Source organism: Balaenoptera acutorostrata, chromosome 1 (assembly GCF_949987535.1).
Source record: "Balaenoptera acutorostrata chromosome 1, mBalAcu1.1, whole genome shotgun sequence".
Lineage (NCBI taxonomy): Eukaryota > Metazoa > Chordata > Mammalia > Artiodactyla > Balaenopteridae > Balaenoptera > Balaenoptera acutorostrata.
In genome coordinates, this window is record NC_080064.1 from 174,634,333 (window position 1) to 174,654,142 (window position 19,810).

At 38.4% G+C, this 19,810-nt stretch overlaps 1 protein-coding gene and 1 pseudogene across 2 annotated transcripts in view; both read right to left on the minus strand.

Annotated features, from left to right (window-relative positions):
- Positions 1 to 874: 874 nt before the first annotated feature.
- LOC103017329 (C4b-binding protein alpha chain) overlaps positions 875 to 19,810 on the minus strand; it is a 38,679-nt gene continuing 19,743 nt past the window's right edge. For both annotated transcript variants that reach the window (XM_007171544.3, XM_057526718.1), the window contains exons 7-12: positions 13,714 to 13,896; positions 11,873 to 12,073; positions 10,581 to 10,769; positions 3,020 to 3,193; positions 1,841 to 2,016; positions 875 to 1,294 (exon numbers count right to left, since the gene is read on the minus strand). In XM_007171544.3, the coding sequence (XP_007171606.1) occupies positions 1,127 to 1,294; positions 1,841 to 2,016; positions 3,020 to 3,193; positions 10,581 to 10,769; positions 11,873 to 12,073; positions 13,714 to 13,896 (1,091 nt within the window). In that variant the 3' untranslated portion in view covers positions 875 to 1,126. The remainder of the gene's footprint in view (positions 1,295 to 1,840; positions 2,017 to 3,019; positions 3,194 to 10,580; positions 10,770 to 11,872; positions 12,074 to 13,713; positions 13,897 to 19,810) is intronic.
- On the minus strand, positions 7,864 to 10,563 carry LOC103017054 (nicotinamide/nicotinic acid mononucleotide adenylyltransferase 1-like; annotated as a pseudogene).

Genomic DNA, 19,810 nt, shown 5'->3' on the forward strand with positions numbered 1-19,810 from the left:
ACCATGGTATGGTAACTCACTTAGCAGTATTTCTATATGAAGATGAATGAACATATTATACATAGAGTGAAATACAGTATTGGAATTAAAAAAATAGTGAATAAAAAAAAAAGACTATGGACAGATATCTTCTATATTAAGTAGGTTACTATAGCAATTCAAACCTATCTAAAGTTTAGTGAAAGCTTGCTACACACCTTTGTCTCATTGGAGTATGTTTGGGGGAATTAAAATAAAGAGGTCACTGTTCCCCCATAGAGTTCTGTGTACAAAGGAAATAGAACAACCAAAGGAACTGAGATATGAATGAGAGAGAGATTTTAGAGGATGTAAGTGTTGGAGGAAGTCTCCGAACACCCCGAGACATAAATGTGATTAATATGGGGTTTCTCCTCATGTGGGGGGTAGTTGCTTGAGCCATTTTACTTTCTATTAAGGAAAATGAGGACCATATCAGAACAAGGACTTGGGAGCTCAAAGGTGGCTGCTGGGTGGGCTTTCAGAGTTTGTTCCTGAGGATGGAATCAGGAGATCAGACACAGACATGAATCCCCTTCTTACAAGCCAAAAGCCAAAAGGGAGCATTAGTGAGGCAGAGGCCAAGTGCATGGGAGTTTAGAAAAGGGCGTGACTGCTTCAAATGGGGGACAACGGACAAGGCTTTTGGAGAGTGTTGATGTTTAATCTAAATACTGAACACCTGAGTGACTTGTACATGTGGAACTGTGGAGTAAAGGCAATCCAGGGAAATGTATTGGTGTGAACCCACGTTCATATGTCCGAGGTCCCTACAGTAAAATAAATGTATCAACTTTATGTATGGGTTTTTTCATAGACCTCATTTCACAGAGCCCTAATGACCACGAAGACAAAATACTGTTGGATATGTAAAATTTTAATTGATAAAATGTGTACTCTGTGTCCAGAAAAGCAAAAATATGAATCAGAAAATGATCAATAATTCTACAGTCTCAAAGCACTAAATATTAACCAATTATCCTTTCTAGATAATTATTAGCACAATTGATGGTGTAAAAGAGATGGTAAAGGTGATTAACTGAAGTGATCCATATTGGATTTAAGGCAGCAAGGCACATTTTCCTCCCCTTTGTGGGAAACATTACAGTCAACACTCCTGAGTGGCTTGCTTCGCCTTATCGTTCTGAAGCTCCAGTTGTTGAATCTCCACGTACAGCTTATACACCTCCAGGGCCAATCTCACCTCCTCTGGGGTTGGGAGACACTGCATGAGTTTCTTGCCTTTGATCACTTGCTCACAGCCTTCAGGGTACTCCTAAAAGAGAAATATGTGATGCATGTGCTTAAAAGGCTTCTCTCCCAATTGTTAGGGGACATAGTTCATGCTGATAAAGGCAGGACTACAGATTCAGGACCAAGACCCACCTAGAACTGGTGGATGAGCAGGAAAACCAGAAAACACCTTGGACCCCACCATCGTCTTCCTAAGAAGAATATAACTCTTTTCTGAGACGGCTTCGCAGAAAGCCTCTGTGGGAACAGAGACTACTTCTGCTGACCATCCAGAAATGCGACAACAGTATACCATATCCCCTAGAAAAGTAAAGTTAAGGAGTCAGTACCCCCAGGTCTCTGAGACCCTCCACTCCAAAGGGGCTCAGTTTTCCCTGTTCTCAAGTGAGAGCAGGAAAACTTGCCACTCCTTTCTGACCAGAGGGCTTCAAGGCAAAATTGAGAGTTCCTTTGTATGAACGAATCTTGACAAGTCAGATGTCACCTTTGCTGGCAGGACAGTGCTTTGAGGGAGACACCCATTTTAGGGTTTGATAGATTGTAAACTGCCTTGAATTGTGCCACTTACCCACTCACACTTGGGCACCTCCGGGTACCACGTTCTGTCTTCTGAACAAGTGATACTTTGGGAACCAACCAAACCATAGCCAGAGTCACACTGGACAGTGACATTTTCGGGTTCAACATATCCATCCTTATCCACAGATAACCTTCCATGTTCTATCTCTGGTTTCAGACACAAAGCTGAAATGGAAACATAATTTTAAGCAATCTGTAGATCTAAGAAAAAGATATGAGTCTACAGTACTAAGAATGAACTATATTTAAGTGCTGCTAATTGTTTTACCTTATCTTTCATCTTGAGAATAAAAATAATTTTCATTAACATATTTATTGAGCATTGGCTACGCATTAGACTTTGGGCTAGTACTTTATGTGATCACCTTATTTAAGTCTCACTATTTTATCTAGGAGAAAGTGAGATACAGAAAAGTTAAGTAACTTGCCCAAGGACATAACAATTTTAAACAGCATGACAGAATATAAAAAGGGCATGTGACCCCAAATCCTCATCTATTAAGTCAACTATCTCTCGTATCTTGATCCCTGTAAGATGCTGGATACAAGATTTTCCCTCTCGCCTATTATCCTCCCATGTGCAATGGAGACAATGGTGGCAAGTAATCCCTGCGGTTGTTGATGACAAAGTGATATTAAACCTGTGTGCATGTAACAATCAGACCCCATCTTTACCCCTCTTGTCGCCACACAGCTGGCACACTAGGAGTCCCCCACCCACAACATGCCTACGTCCTGAGCTGGTGGTGCCCTGCCCTGGCTCTGATGGAAATACCTGTGACCTCACCACGATGCTTGCAATTATCCCATGGGAGTCGACATTCATGCTAGACCAACTTTCCATGACAGTTTTGCTATGGGTCACAACTACACTCAGATAAGATGTACCACCTGTAGAATATTTCTGGAAGCATACAAGAAACGAAGAATAGGGGCTGCCTCACAAAGGCTGAATTTTGCACCTGGGAGAAAGAAGTAGGGGAGATTAATGTTTCTGTTGTGCCCTCTGTACTTTTTGCTTTGGGTACCATCAGAATATAGTAAGTATTTAAAATAAATCAAATTGAATCAAATATTTTTTTGCTGCCTCTGACAGAGAAGAAACTGTGCTCTCAAGCCTTTCAGGACAATTCGCCCCCCACAAAGCTGAAGAGGGAGCTGGAGTTACCTTTACATTGAGGGGCTGCAGGTGACCAGCCTGAAGAAGTGCAGGAGAGTTTGTTCTTTCCAACCAGGGTGTACCCTTCATCACATTCGTATATAGCATCACCACTTTTTAATCCAAGGAATGAACTGATTAGTTTATGATGTCCATGGGCAATGACAGGGGGAGAATCGCAATCTTGATGTGAGACATAAAAGTGAAAGAGGGTCAGCATGTCGGATGCTTATATTAACACTTCCCAGAATCTGTGTGGTTTGTAGGAGGCTTCCTTCTGTCCTTCTATATTCTCTGCCCATCTGCTCACTTAGCCAAACCCAGGACCTATGCTGCCCTTCTGTAGGCCTGAGGCTGGGGAACCTTAGAAAGCCTCCAATGGAATGACAAGTACTTAAGATTTGTTTCATTTTATTGACAATTCACTAAACTTGACACTATTTAGGAGCCATTTTGGCATCAAGGCTGAATTTGGCCCAAAGTCTCATTGTACTAGTGGTACACTCCACTGATTTCAGGCTAAATGCAGAGATGTACATCTGGGAGAGACTGTAAAGATGTGAGATAAATCCACAATCTCTGACTCATTGCTCCCATTCAAACCTGTCCATCCAACCCCTCAAGAATATACTTACTGTCTTCTAAAATATCTATGAGAAAAGAGCTCATAGAAAGAATAAAAAAGATGGCTTGCAGGTTGGAATAATAGACGTGGCATGGTGCTGAGTACCTCTCTGAAAGGGAATGCTGTCAGGATCCACAAACAGTGTATGAGAAACTTAAATAAAACAGGCCATCAGGAAAGTCAGGTAAAATATTAAACTGATGGGCTATAGTATCTACAAGTACTATCCTCAGATGTCTCCTTGAGGCATAGAAAACATGTTGCTGACAATGAGATTCAAATGCTGGAGTTGCCATGGCACGTGGTAGAAGGAGAGATGAAGTGACTCAGAAAAGAGAGCATGCTGGAGTGGATGCACCTTACAGATGCTGGAAACCTCACCAAATGATTATGTTGCCTGGGAAAGCCTGGAGGATACATGTACCAAGGTCAGAAGGAACATCCTAACAAGAAGAGCACCCATATCAAAGGCCAGAGCTGATGATGGGAAGAACATTAAAGAACAAGTTTCACTCTTAGCAATCGCAGTCTGAGAGGTGCTTATATGCTTCAGAAGCTAAGTAAATGTAATCATCATAATTGAGTGGCACATTAGAGAGACAACCAGAGGTGCCTGAGAGTTAGGAATATGGTTAATAGAACATGGCATTCATAAGGGTGAAAATAGATGAGCAGCCAACCAGTTACTACGCAATTTGTACCATCAAAAGAAATTAAGGATGGATGATCAGGAGGCTGATGGCATTTGGTCCAACAAAAAGTTACAATCCCTTGTTCAGTTTCTGGACCTGTGCCAGTTGTCAGGTCTGGAGATCATCGACTAAAGAAAAAAGACAGTTTCCAGGAGTAAAGATACTACAACACCTTGGGAAGAATACACAGGAATGGGTGCCCCAGTCTTCTAAGAGGACCTATGTCTATTTACATAGGTAACTGTGCACAGGTGAGAGGTGCGCAATAATCCAAGGATTATTGAACATAGAGCTTGAGTTGACAGGGATACCTGGAACTATCATGGCCCCCCTATTAAGCCATTTGGTGGCCTTTTCCATTATCTTTGAAAGTATAAACAGGATAGACAAAATGGGTCATTGGTACAACCTCCACATTGGTCCTTGGCCTATGGGGTTAGAGCTGTCCTATCCAAGAAGGCCAAGTAGAAGCCATTGATACTACCTATACCCTCCCCCTGGAGGCAAAGAAGGTAAGTTTTTTAAAATATCATGTACTGAAGGGTAGGGGAGAAGGAGAAATTTGTGCCACTCTTAAAGAACTAAAGATGCAGGAGGGGTCATCATATCCCCATGTACTTCACCAGTCTGTCTACTACAAAAATTAGGATTCTGGAGAATTCCAGTAGATTACTGAAAACCCAACAGCATTTTAGCCCCTATTGCATCCATTGTACCAGATGTGGTATCTTTGCTAGAGCAGATTAATATGTCTTCGAGTAAGTGAGGCCACTGATTCAGCAGAGGTCTTCTTTTCCATCCCTATCAGAAAAGAGGGTCACAAAGAGTTTGCATACACATGGAAGGTTCAAGATCAAATATCTGCATTTTTAAGACCTTGGCTATGATAACTCACCTGTCCCTGTCATAATAGAGTCTGAAGATATCATGACCATGTGACAATCCACAGAATATCACATTGATACAGAACACCAGTGGCATCATGTTAATTCTACTGAATAAGCAAGAAGTAGATGGCATGATGATGTTCCAGAGTATGGAAAGTAGAGAAGGAAGAAAGGAAGTAAGCTCAGAAAGGCAGGTTCACTAGATGTGGGCAGGTTTTATACTGTAGATGAAGGCATATGGACCAGAAGGAAGAGAAGAAAAAAGAATAAATACCAAGAAATAAAAGGTAATAACTGAACTGTCTAGCTTATCTTTTAGATGTGGGCTATTTTCATTGATTCAGAAAAAAGAAGGAAACCAGGAAGTTCAAAAGAATGGGAACAAGCAGTGGGGGAAAAAGAGAAAGTTGAACTGAGGGGGCAGTATTTTTTAACAAACTTATCCACTCTAAAAATCATTCAGGGTATATGAACTTTTCTACCTAATGTGGGGTTTTTTTTGTCTGTTTTGTTTCGTTTTTCCAACTGAATGAGGCTGTAGTAAAGGACTTTCACTGCAAGTTCATTTGTTGCATTCAAATTATACAAACAATGTTAAGGGTTAAAAAGTACAACACATAAAAAACATCAGCATCAAACAAAACACCAGCTTTACACATTTCTTAAATTCTAAATTTACATTATAAAAGCAAATTATGAAAAAGGCATGGTAGGGAATAAACAATGGCCTACTTCCTCTTTCTCAATAGAAGTCACAACAGTTACTCATATTTATCACCCTGTGAAGTTCATTGTTCTAATTTCCATTATCCAAGGAGGGAGTCTGTCCTTAAGGATATCCAAAACCCTATGATGCTGTGGTATTAGCAGCATCCTTGATACTGGCACAAAAGCCAAGCAGTTTGTTATAGGTTCAAGTTGTTGATCCATAAACAGCACAATAATAGGGTCATTTCACTATTACCAGGTTTCCTGGGAGGGTGCCCACGTGCTTCAACCAGTGGGTTCCAAGATCAATATACTCACAGCTGATCAGGGTATAGGAACTTCTAGGTAAAAAGGCGGAATAAGAGATTCTAGCATTGGAGCCTTTCTGCAGTTCACACACACTTCAGATGAACTAAGAGTAGATTTCCAAGAGAAGAAATCAAACTTAAATTTGATAATTTCATCTGCTTCTAGATTGTTCTTCTTTAGTACTGCTCCAACTCTTAACCTCCAAAAAGCTATGGGAAGAATGACACTCATCTCTAAGATCTGATTTTCTATCCTTTCATTCATTTAGCAGATAGAGACTGAAACCTACTGGGCTTTTCACCCCTCCCTGTCTTTAAGAAGTCAGCAATTGGCTTTAGTGAGAATATGTCAAGAGCTATAGAATTTGTGCCAGCTTTATTTAACATTCCCCTTTTAAAAATTGTGGATTCAGATCTGACTATACGACTGCACAGTTATAAGTATTTTTTTCTTCTGCATGAAACTGAGCAGGACCCTGTAGGGTTCCTGGGTACAGAAGCCTTTCTGTCCCCCGTTTCTTGTAGGGAACAGACCTTCAATCTCCATGACCTTCCCTGAGTTCCAAAGGGCAGATTCGAACAGGTGCTAATCTGGGAAGGGAAGGGATGGGGATGCAAAGACAAGGGAGGGGCAGCCAAGAAACAATAGTGCAGCCTTCTGCAGGGTCCTGGTCTGCCTCAAGGAATACACATAACAATGTCCTTAAGCTCTTTGAGATGTCAGCATTCTTAATACCAGAGAAAGACCACCTGAACCAGAGAAACTCGTCAAGATTACCTGAGACCAGATTAGAGGGGTGGAGGCCCTGCACACACCCTAATTTTATCAGCAACCCCACCCTTGAACCATTACTATAAAACTCCTCATCAAATCCTCCTGGGTTGGGACACACAATTTTGAGAGGTACGAGTCTGCTGTGTCCCCCTTTGCCTGGCAAAGCAATAAAGTTATTCTTTTCTCCAAGATTCTATTTGGCACCAATACACAGAGGCCGAGCTTTCGGCATCATGCAGAGTTATAAGTCCTTCAACTAGAATGGTGTAGATATGAAATACAAACTGCAAAAAGGGAAATTATTCTATTTTCATTAGAAATTTAACCATAGTCCTATTTCTATCACAGAATGATTTTCAGGAACCATAAAACTGGTCTATAAAAAGCTATTTCTGGTCTTTTTGCTTTACCAATTGATAAAACTTTCACAAAATTTTAATCAGTAGCAAACCATATAACAAGCTTGTGTTTTTAACATGAAGCTGTGACTTTAATTATTATTTGAGAATTCTACTTTGTGAAAGTCTGTACAAAAGAACAAGGAGAGAAAAGTATAAGAAAACAGACCCTTTTTCTGCTTAAATTCACAAATGGCAGATTTACAGTGGGTTGGAATAGAAACAGCAGGCTTTACAAAAACTCTAGAGTTTTAGAATGAGATCACAGTGTTCTTCCACAATCCATTCATCAGTGCCAAAAAATCTGAGCTGAAGAAACTGCTGGGCTGACCCAGTGTGGCATTTTTAATGATTATTAAGCTATCAGTAAAGGCTAAGAGCATTCATACTTCATAAAATTCTTGAATGAGATCTCTCATTCTCTGTGGTTCTCTCTGCTCCAGGTAGCATGATGTCATCTCTGAAGTTGTTCCTGAAGATAAAAAGATGACAGATGGCCAGGGCTAGAACATGAGCCACAATGGGATGTTAAGAGAATATATTGTTATACAGAGTAAGGCAGAGGCTCTCTGCTTCTGCTGGGCATCAGAAACACCTGTGCACCTTTCTAAGCATTCAAGGGCTTGGACCTCTCTCCCTTCATCCAAAGGTGATGCTCCAGTGTGTCTACAGTGTGTCTTGGCAAAGCTTAATTTGTCTTGGGATATATGCCAGAGAGAACGAATTATTGGCATAAGGTTTCTGCAAGGCACTTTCACATCCTGTTTTTTGCATAGCTGGAGAAGAGATGACTAATCAGTGGTGCATTTTGCAAGATCACTACTTTAAGAATTACTTCTTTAGCCACTCTGGATGAAGACTGCCCAGAAATAGGCATGCGAAAACTGTTAGTTCCTTTCATGACTAAAGTTAGGATTTTAAATGAACTCTTGCTTTTCACACTTTGCTTCTCTTATGTAGTAAAGCCAAGATGTCCTTTTTGACTTACTTTTGTAGTTAGTTTGATTGAATGGTCTTCTGGTTTTAGTGCTGCTAGCCTCTTGTTTTAAAGATAAAGGGATTGGTACATTCTTAAAAAACAAACAAACAGAAGACCTATTGAAACCATACATCTTGGCAACTTCTGATAAAAAGATAAACCTGATTTTAATTTACCACTGTTTCTTACCAAACTGTTAAGCTTTTGTTTATGAAAAAGGATCACAATTCCTTTCCCTAGTTACTAACCAGGTTGTTTCAAATTCCTAAAAGGGAAGTCCAAGATATCATGCTGTAGAATTTCTTATGAGTTAGCTTCTGCAGTGCTTTCATGCAAATGAGCCAGGATAACCCCAACATTCCTCTCTTCACTCCCAGAGCTATATAATTATGCTTTTCAGTATATTCTTGGACAAGATCTGGTATCAAATAGCAAATGCTCTGGTACCAAGCAGTGAAGGGCTGGCCAGATCTTGTTGTTCTGATGCTTCCACATCACATGGGATTCATCAATGAATTTCTGAGCATCTTTTCCAGCCCAAGTAATATATATGAGCCTGTAGTCTCCTGCAACTTTGGTGATATCCTCACTTTTCCACAGATTGGGAACACCAAAGGACTCCAATAAATCTGCCCCACATAGCAACTTTACCTTGGGCACAACATTTGTTTCTGGCTCTAAGGATTTTTTTTTTTTTTACTAAAACCTTGTCTTTGTTCAGTCCACTTCCTCTTCCATCCAGGCCTTTCCAGCATAGGTGAGTCCTGCTGTTGATCACAGCTACTAGCCGCCAGGGTCTCCTGATGCTGTCTTAGCACCTTAGCAGTCTACCCAATCCTTCTGAAGCCTTTTCCATGTATCAACTTTCATCCATTTTGAGTTCTTAGTGGCAAGTTCTGCCATAACTCAGTGATGGGCAGAGATGAGTCTTTTCTTCTTATATGTATCACCAATAGAAGAAATTATGCCTTTGACAGTTCTAATTTTCCTCTTCCATTCATGCAGTCCTTGGCCAGCTCAAACAACCCGAGGTGCATGTTGATCATAGGATTAAAAAACCACAAGCAAGGAGAACCACTTCTGTCTTCTCTGAATTTTCCATGCTAAGAATTTGAAGTTGTTGATCTAAAAGGAAAGCTCTGACACCTCCCTTGTTTTTATAAAGGAAATTCTGCAAATCTGAAGTGTTTTGCAAGGTAGGCTATTGAAACCATTCCAACTTGTGTGTCAACAGTCTTCTCTAAGTTGGGCTGTAGCAGTGGTTTCACATCCAAACTGTAACTCTGTTCCCAAGGCTAGAGGCAAATTTACTGAGGTTTTTTTCATTTCACAGAGAGACTGAAAGAATGAAAACTTTCTGCTCCACACTTGAATATGACCTTGACTTGGGGACTGTTGTATTTGACGCTCACAGACTCAACCATCTTGGAACCCCTATGCTTGACACAAAAAAGCATCCTGGGCTGATTCCCCTAGAGACCAGTTTCTCAGGGGCTCCAGGTGAGGGCTTACCATGTCCTCAGGGCCAACCAGCCCATGTCTCTTTTACCTAATTTGAAACCTTCCCTTAATAATCTCCATCATTTTGAATGTTCATACCAGCATTATTTACAGTAGCCAAGATATGGAAGCAACCTAAGTGTCAATCAACAGATGAATGGAAAAAGATGTGTATCTATATCTATGTTCTATCTATCTATCTATATATGAATATTAATCAGGCATAAAAAAGAATGAGGTTTTGCCATTTGCAACAACCTGGATAGACCTGAAGAGTAGTATGCTTAGTGAAATAAGTCAAACAGAGAAAGACAAATACTCTATGTTATCACTTATATGTGGAATCTAAAAAATAAAATGAATGAATATAACAGAACAAACAGATTCACAAATATAGAGAACAAACTAGTGGTTATCAGTGGGGGGAAGGAAGCTAAGAGGGGCAAGATAGGGGTAGGGGATTAAAAGGTACAAACTACTATGTATAAAATAAATAAGCTACAAGGATATATAGTACAACACAGGGAATATAGCCAATTTTTATAAGTGGAACATAACCTTCCAACATTGTGAATCACTATGCTGTATGCCTGAAACATATAATATTGTACATCAACTACACTTTAATTAAAAAATAACAATCTCCATCATTTTGATATGAAAAACTTCTAAAATAGCATGCTGCCATAAGCTCTTACCTGGGTAACATTCTGGTGTTTTGGGACTCCACGTGCCGTCTGCTGTGCATCTAGCATCAGATGTATATTTCTTATTACATGTATATGAAACCTCATCTCCATAGCGATAGGTACAGCTATTGTCAATGCCGCTTTTTCTCAGTTGAGTGATTCTGCCATTGCTCAGTTCTGGTATTGGGCAACAAACCGCTAAAAAAATATAAAAGAAGGTTAATGGTTAGTAAAATCACCATGAGGAGGCTCCTATGGCTAAAAGTCTAATTTCTACCTTTAGAAGATCTCACCACTGAAGAGAGATTGGGAAAGCAGAAGGCACTTTGAGTCTGCTCTCCTTGGCCCTGATTTGCTAAAGTACTCCAACTCATTTGTTTACAATTCAGTTGTTTCCAATACTTTGTTATTTAAGTGGTGGCAATAATTTTTATTAAATATATTTTAATTCAGTGATATTGTTAAAATCTTTCATTCTATTTCCCCAAAATGAGTCTGAACGACTGCAATTGAACTTTAAGTCCTAATATGAAATGACTAATCTTTCAATAAGTGGATTACCATTTTTCATTATTTGTGCATTTCACATATTTTTCAAATTCCAATCTACAGAATAAAGTTCCCTGTATTCTGGTCTTCAGTGTCTTTACCTCTAAAATGGCAAGAGTCTGATAGATGTGTAGAAAAATGCATGTTGTCAATTCCATTGAGGCCCATAAAATTGCATCCATATATCTTTCAGCCCCTCACTTACTCTCAAGTGAGACTAGAGAAAGTCTCCTTTCTATCCTATTGAGGCAAAAGCACTGGGTCAGGGGTCAGAGTCTGTCTTCTAGAGACAGGTCTTTCAGCCCACAGTCTCATGGCTCAAGAGACATGAGACACAAGTCACCTTGCAGCTGCTTGAGTTCATGACTGTTTCACAGACTTTCCTTCTGTCAAGCACCCCAAAATCTACATTGGGGAGGAAAGGGCTGTGACGGAGTTCTGACTTGGGTGGTGGTGGAGCTGTATTCTCCATTCTACCTTTACCAGTAATGAAGCTCATACTTAATCTTCATAATGTTTGACTTCTGTGTTTTGTCTCATTTGATTCTGAACCAGGATAAGATTATAATTTCTCAGCTCCTCAAGCTCCAAAATCTTTATGGTCCCTTCTGGCAATAATTGTTCACTATTGTGTTCAATTAGTATAATTCTAAATTTATCTTGAGGAAAAACATTATATTCATTTAAGATGGAAAATCCTAGCACATACTGGATATTTAATACACAAAAAGATTTTAAAAAAAGAAACTCACCCTCACATTGTATGTATGGGGTCCACTCCAAATTTCTCTGACAAGTCACAGTCGTGGGCCCATCTGCCTTGGGTTTATAGCCAGAAAGGCAGTAGTACCTCAGTGCAGTCCCAATATCATACACTTCCTCTTCTGTTGGCTTCTGGTAGCCATATTTTCCCCACATGGCATGGGGGATGTATGGTAAGCCAGCACAGCCGTCTACTCATAAAGGAAGAACAAGGGAAAAGGACACTGTTACTAGGGATGCAACAGTGATCAATGAGCCTGTCCTATCAAAGGGTATCATGTGCTCATTCAGCCAGGAACCAGCCTGACATAGCTGATGAATCAGCCACACCAGAAAACACACATGGACATGTACCCAAATGTGCAAGGCATCAGAGAGGTTCTTACTAAGGGCACTAACGAGTGGATTCTGTGTGTTGTGCCAACTATTCAAAATATGAATTCTTCTTCCTCTTCATTTTACTTCAGAAAGTTTAGTATCTGAATTGAAGCATTGGGCTTGCTAGGTGGATATGACTGGAGAAATGTTGCAGACAAATAAATCTAACTCTCTTGTTTCCTGGCTGATAGGAGAAAATAAACAAGAGTCATTCCCCTTATCCAGATGACACCAGAAACTTTATCATTTAAGGGTTTGGCAAGAACAAACCAAGCACAAAGTGACTTCTGAGCCTAAACCTTGTATCTTGTCCTCTTCACTCTTTGCTGATGTTACTGGCTCACAATATGGAAATGTAATAGAAACATCTGTCAAGTTGGATGTTTATTTTATTTTTATCTTCAAGGGTAAGGGTCTTTTTTAAGTTTTATTAAGACACAAGTCACATAACATAAAATTCACCCATTTAAAATACACTATCCAATGGTTTTCACTATATCCACGGAGTTGTGCAACCATCACCCCTATCCAATTTTAGGATAATTTTATCAACCCAAAAAGAAACTCTGTACTCGTTAAGAGTCACCTCCTAGTCTTGCCTCCTCCCAGGCCCTTGAAACCACTAAAATTCTTTCTCTCTCAATGGATTTGCCTATTCTGGACATGTCAAACAACCTCTGTGAATGGATTTCTCATCCTTAAAATGAGGATAATAATAGTGCCCACAATTCTGGACAGAATTCATTGAATTAATTCTTGCTATGTACTTAGACTAGCACCAAGTTATCATTGTTAATATTAAGATAATTTTTAACAGGGAACTCTACTTAATGCACTGTGGTGACCTGAATGGGAGGGAAGTCCAAAAGGGAGAGGATATATATACATGTATGGCTGATTCATTTTGCTGTACAGTAGAAACTAACACAATACTGTAAAGCAACTGTACTCCAATAAAAATTAATTTTAAAAAAAGATAATTTTTAGTGATCCACATGAGTTTATAATTTCAGTGTATCAGTATCATAATTAGTCCATACAATACTTTTGTGCAAGTTAGAAAAAGGCATTTTTCCCTCAGGACACTTTACTATATATCTTTTAAAACAATCACCATAATATAAAGATTTTTGAGAGAACAAAGCAATTTTCTATCAACTGCAAGAAAATTATTGAAATAAACATACTAACCCACAATGTCTACAATGCTAACATCTCTCTTTAGGGTTGTAGTGTGCACAACTGCGTGTGGCAGCCTTTTGTGATGTTATATGACCTTGCACAGTGTACTGTAATCATTCTTTTTTCCAACAAGAAAGAAATAGAGGGATTGATCTAAATTTAAATTTTTACTGTGATTCAAATGGGCTTAGGCATATAAGTATGTCCCCATCAATATTTCTGGATATCTTTAGATGCCAGACATTGAAACTCTTTCATGGTCCATACTTACTGAGTTCACAAATGGGAGGAGGAGGATACCAGCTGTTATCAGCTCCACAGTGGATTAACTTGTTGCCCTTGAGACGATAACCTTTATCGCAGTCAAATACAATAGACTGTTTATAAGTATAGATGGGTCCAAATCCAGAGATTATTCTTCCATATTTAACCACTGGCCGAGGACAAGTGATTTCTAAAAACTCAAAAGAAAAGACAAATGGGTTATATATTTTTTTTTTCAAGTTTTAAAAGCCTCAGTAAAATGAGATCCCATCATGTAGGTTCTATTGTGAGATGATTGTGGATAACTCTAACTTCTTCACTTTCCCAAGAAAAACTAGCCATATATAATCCAGGAATAAAACATATCTTGAGGTCCTCAAAACCTCTCCCTATGATGACCTGCTCTCCTGGATGATTTTGATGGTGGGTCAGTGGTCAGTGGTAATGATGTGATAGCCATGATACAGAGGTAGCCAGGGCATCAGAGAGCTGTACCATCACAAGCAAAGAACAAACTACCCCTGCATCCTACCCCACAGCAGTCAGTCATCAAGTCCTGTCAGTCCTGCCACTTTAATTCCTCTAGGATTCCCCAGTTTCTCTCCAGGCCCACTGCCATGGCAACAGTTGAAGGAGCTTCACTACTTAGCTATATAGTTGCAACATGTTACCTATGGGTTAAGTTTTGTCCCACTTCAAATTGTCCATTCTGCAGCCAGAGTTGTCTTTCTAACATTCAGCAGATTTTGGTTAAAGCCTTTCAATGCCTGCCCTTCACCTTCATTCTGAACTCATGAGAGTTCTTCAGGCATTTTAAACGGTTTGCAGTATCATGATCGCTTATCCCCGATTTGATTGTGTCCTGTGCTGAGTCAGAATAGTAAGTGATACTGTGTGGGTGCTTAGTAGCAAAGGAAGATGTCTTAGATTAGCAAACTAGCAATGCCACAATATTTCTTCTTGCTCAATTACTGTTTGCTTTGTCCTGTTGAACTTCTGGTGTGTAATAGGTTTTGCTTGCTCTGTAGGCATATGTGGTTGACATGAACAGTGCTAACCAGTATTTCCAGTTCTGCTTCCTGCACAGACAAAAGGTGATATTCCTCAGTTCCCTTAGGATGAGTAGGGTCTACACATTACTAGTTTTGGACAAAAGGCTGAAATGCAAAGTGATATGTGGTCATTTCCAGGAAAAAAAACTCTTAAAGCCAGGGGACAATTTGATTTTCTCTCTTCCTCTACTAAAGAGATTGTGAAAGCACATTTTGATATCATAAGATTGAAGCAATCTGGATTGCTGAGATGGTTGCTAAACTAACACCTAAACTATAGCTGCCCTAGAGAGTTTCCTGGACATGCACCAAACTCAATATGAATGAGAATCAACTTTTACTTTGCCGCTGGGACACCCTTACCCCAAGCCCATGCCCATTGCAGCTCCAGCCATCCCCCCAGGGTGGTTCTTGGGCAGAGCACCCTGGGACCCCCTCCCACATGCACCCATTCCAGCTCCAACTGTACCACAAAGGCAGACCCAATGCAGTGAGTGCCAGGGTCCCCCAGCCCATGCTCATTCTGTTTTGCCTAATTCATAGACACAAACATGGAAAGTCAAACAAAATGAAGAGACAGAGGAATATGTTCCCAGTGAAAGAATAAAATAAAACCTTATTTTTAAAAACCCTAATGAAACAGAGATAAGTAATTTACCTGATAAAGAGTAAAAAATAATGATTATAAAGATGCTCACTGAACCCAGGAGAAGAGTGAAGGAACACAGAGAGAACTTTAACACAGAGTTAGAAAATATAAAAAAGAACCAATTAGAGCTGAAGAACACAATAAATAAAATAAAATACACTGGAAGGAATCAATAGCAGGTTAGGTGGTACAGAAGAATGGATAAGTGATCTGAAAGACAGAATAGTAGAAATCACCCAATCAGAACAGCAAAAAGAAAAAAAAAATTAATGAGGCTAGTTTAAGATGCATCTAGCACAACATCAAGCAAACTAACATTTTCATTAATGGAGAATAGAGAAGATAAAGGGGCAGAAAATTTGTTTGAAGAAATAGTGGCTAAAAATTTCTCTAACCTGGGGAAGGAAACAGATATCCAGGTCCAGGACGTACAGAGAACCCCAAGCAAGATAAACCAAAAGAGATCCACACCAAGACATTATCATAATTAAAATGGTAAAAGTTAAAGATAGAGAATTTTAAAGACAGCAAGAGAAAAACAACTTGTCATGTACAAGAGAACCCCTCATAAGTCTACCAGATAATTTTTAAGCAGAAATTCTGCAGGCCAGAAGGGAGTGGCAAGATATATTTAAAGTGCTGAAAGGAAAAAAACTTACAACGAAGAATACTTTACCCAGCAAGGGAATCGTTCACAATTGAAGGAGAGATAAAGAGTTTTACAGACAAGCAAAAATGAGAGGAGTTCATCACCACTAAACCAGCCTTACAAGAAATGTTAAAGGGTCTTTTGTAAGCAGAAAAGACAAGGCCATAGCTAGAAATAAGAAAATATATGAAAGAAAAAAATCTCACTGGTAAAGGCAAATATATAGTAAAGGCAGTGGATCTGCCACTTAAAATAGTAGTATAAAAGGTAAAAGACAAAAGTAGCAAAATCAACTATAACTATAATAAGTAGTTTAAGGGATAAACAAAATAAAAAGTTGTAAACTCTAATGTAAAAAATGTAGAATGGGGGGGCAGTAACAATGTAGTGCTCTTAGAATTCATTCGAACTTAAGTGACTATCAATTTAAAATAAACTGATATATATCAGTTTATTTTATATATATATATATATATATATATATATATATATATATACATCATGATAACAACAAAACAGAAACCTACAATAGTTATGCAAAAATTAAAGAGAAAGGAACCCAAACACATAACATTAGAGAAAATCATCAAACCACAAGGGAAAAGACTAAGAGAAGAAGAAAGGAACAAAAAAGAACTACCAAAAAAAACCAAAACAAAACAGAAAACAATTAACAAAATAGCAGCAAGTACATTCATATCAATAATCACTTTAAATGTAAATGGACTAAATGCACCAATTAAAAGACATAGGTGGCTGAATGGATAAAAAATTTTAAAAGGCCCTTTTATATACTGCCTAAAAGAGACTCACTCTAGAACTAAATGTACACAGACTGAAGGTGAAGGGATGGAAAAAGATACTCCATGCAAATGAAAACAAGAGGAAAGCTGGGATAGCAATACTCATATCAGACCAAAGAGACTTTAAAACAAATACTATAACAAAAGACAAAGAAGGACATTACTTAATAATAAAGGGTCAATCTAAGAAGAGGATATAACATTTATAGATATCAATGCACCCAACATAGAAACACCTAAATACAGTATATTAAACAAATGTTCACAAACACAAAGGGAGAAATTGACAGTAACACAATAATAGTGGGGGATTTTAATCTCCCACTTGCATCAATGGATAGACCATCAAGACAGAGCATTAATAAGGAAATATTGACCTTAAATGACATATTAGATCAAATAGTTTTAATAGATATATACAAAACATTCTATCTAAAAACTGAAGAATACACATTCTCAAGTGCATATAGAACATTCTCCAGAATAGATCACATATTAGGCCACAATACAAGTTTCTATAAATTTAAGAAGATTGAATTCTCTTTTCCAAACACAATGACATGAAATTAGAAATCAATTATAAGAAGAAAAATGGAAAAATATAAACATGTGGAGGCTAAACAACCTGATACTAAACAACCAATCAGTCAATGAAGAAATCAAAAAGAAAATTAAAAAATACATTGAGAGAAATAAAAATGGAAACACAACTTTCCAAAATCTATGGGTGGCAGCAAAAGCAGTTATAAGAGGGAAGTTCATAGCAATATAGGCCTACATCAAGAAACAAGAATAGGGCTTCCCTGGTGGCGCAGTGGTTGAGAATCTGCCTGCTAATGCAGGGGACACGGGTTCGAGCCCTGGTCTGGGAAGATCCCACATGCCACGGAGCAGCTGGGCCCGTGAGCCACAACTACTGAGCCTGCGCGTCTGGAGCCTGTGCCCCGCAACGGGAGGGGCCGCGATAGAGAAAGGCCCGCGCACCGCGATGAAGAGCGGTCCCCGCACCGCGATGAAGAGTGGCCCCCACTTGCCGCAACTAGAGAAAGCCCTCGCACGAACCGAAGACCCAACACAGCCAAAAATAAATAAATAAATAAATAAAGTAGCTATACAATTAAAAAAAAAAAAAGAAACAAGAATAATCTGAAATAAACGATCAAACTTTACACCTAAAAGACCCAAAAGAATTAGAAGAAAAAACAAACCCTAAAGTTAGTCGGAGAAATGAAATAATAAAAATCACAGTGAAAGTAAATAAAATAATGACTAAAAAAAAATAGGAAAAAGCAATGAAACTGAGTGCTGGTTCTTTGAAATGATAAACAAAATTGATAAATCTTTACCCAGTTTCCTCAGGAAAAGAAGAGAGATGGCTCAAACAAACTCAGAAGTGAAAGAGAAGTTACAACTGATATCACAGGCCATATATGACAAACCCACAGCTAATATCAAAATCAATCATTAAAAGATGAAAGCTTTTTCTCAAAGATCAAGAATAAGACAAGGATGCCCCCTAACTACTTTTATTAACCATAGTATTGGAAGGCCTAGCCACAGCAATCAGACAAGAAAAAGAAATAAAAGGAATCCAAATTGGAAGGGAAGAAGTAAAACTGTCACTATTTGCCAGTGCCATGATACTATACATAGAAAACCTAAAGACTCCACAAAAAAAACTATTAGAATTAAGAGATGCATTCATTAAAGTTGCAGGATACAAATTTAATATACAGAAATTTGTTTAATTTCCATACACTAATAGCAGACTATCAGAAAGAGAAATTAAGAAAACAATCCCATTTATTACTGCATCAAAACGCATAAAATATCTAGGAATAAATTTAACCAAGGAAGTGAAAGTCCTGTACTCTGAAAACTATAAGACTGATAAAATATATTGAAGATGACACCAGAAAATGGAAACATATAATGTGTTCATAGATTGGAAGAATTAATATTGTTAAAATGTCCATACTACCCAAAGCAATCTACAGATTTAATGCAATCCCTATCAAAATACCCATGGCATTTATCACAGAACTAGAACAAATAATCCTAAAATCTGTATGGAACTACAAAAGACCTCAAATAGCCAAAGCAATCTTGATAAAGAAGAACAAAGCAAGAGTTATCATGCTCACTGATTTGAAACTATACTGTAAAACTTTAGTAATCAAAACAGTATGGTACTGGAACAAAAACAGACACACAGATCAATGGAACAAAACAGAGAGCCCAGAAATAAACCCTTATATGATCAGTTATTCTAGGATAAAGGAGGCAAGAGCATACAGTGGGGAAAAGACACTCTTCAGTAAATAGTGTTGGGAAAACTGGACAGCTACATGCAAAAGAATGAAACTAGACCACTTTCTTACACCATATACAAAAATAAATTCAAAATGGATTAAATATTTAAATGTAAGACCTGAAACTATAAAACTCCTAGAAGAAGACATAGTCAGTGACCTCTTTAACATCAGTCTTATCAGTATTTTTTTAGTTGCATCTGTCTCCTCAGGCATGGGCAACAAAAGCAAAAAAAAAAAAAAAAAAAGGGACTGCATCAAACCAAAAAGCTTTCACACAGCAAAGGAAACCAACAGCAAAACAAAAAAGCAACCTACTGAATGGGAGAAGATATTTGAAAATGATATATCTAATAAGGGGTTAATGTCTAAAATCCATAAAGAACTCATACAAATCAATATAAAAAATCTGATTAAAAAATGGACGGAGGACCTGAATAGACATTTTTTCCAAAGAAGATATACAGATAGCCAACAGGCACATTAAAAGATGTTCAACATCACTAATCACCAGGGAAATGCAAATCAAAACCACAATGAGATACCACCTCACATGTGTCAGAATGGCTATTATCAAAAAGACAAGAAATAAAAACTGTTGGCAAGGATGCGGATAAAGAAAGAACACCTGTGCACTAT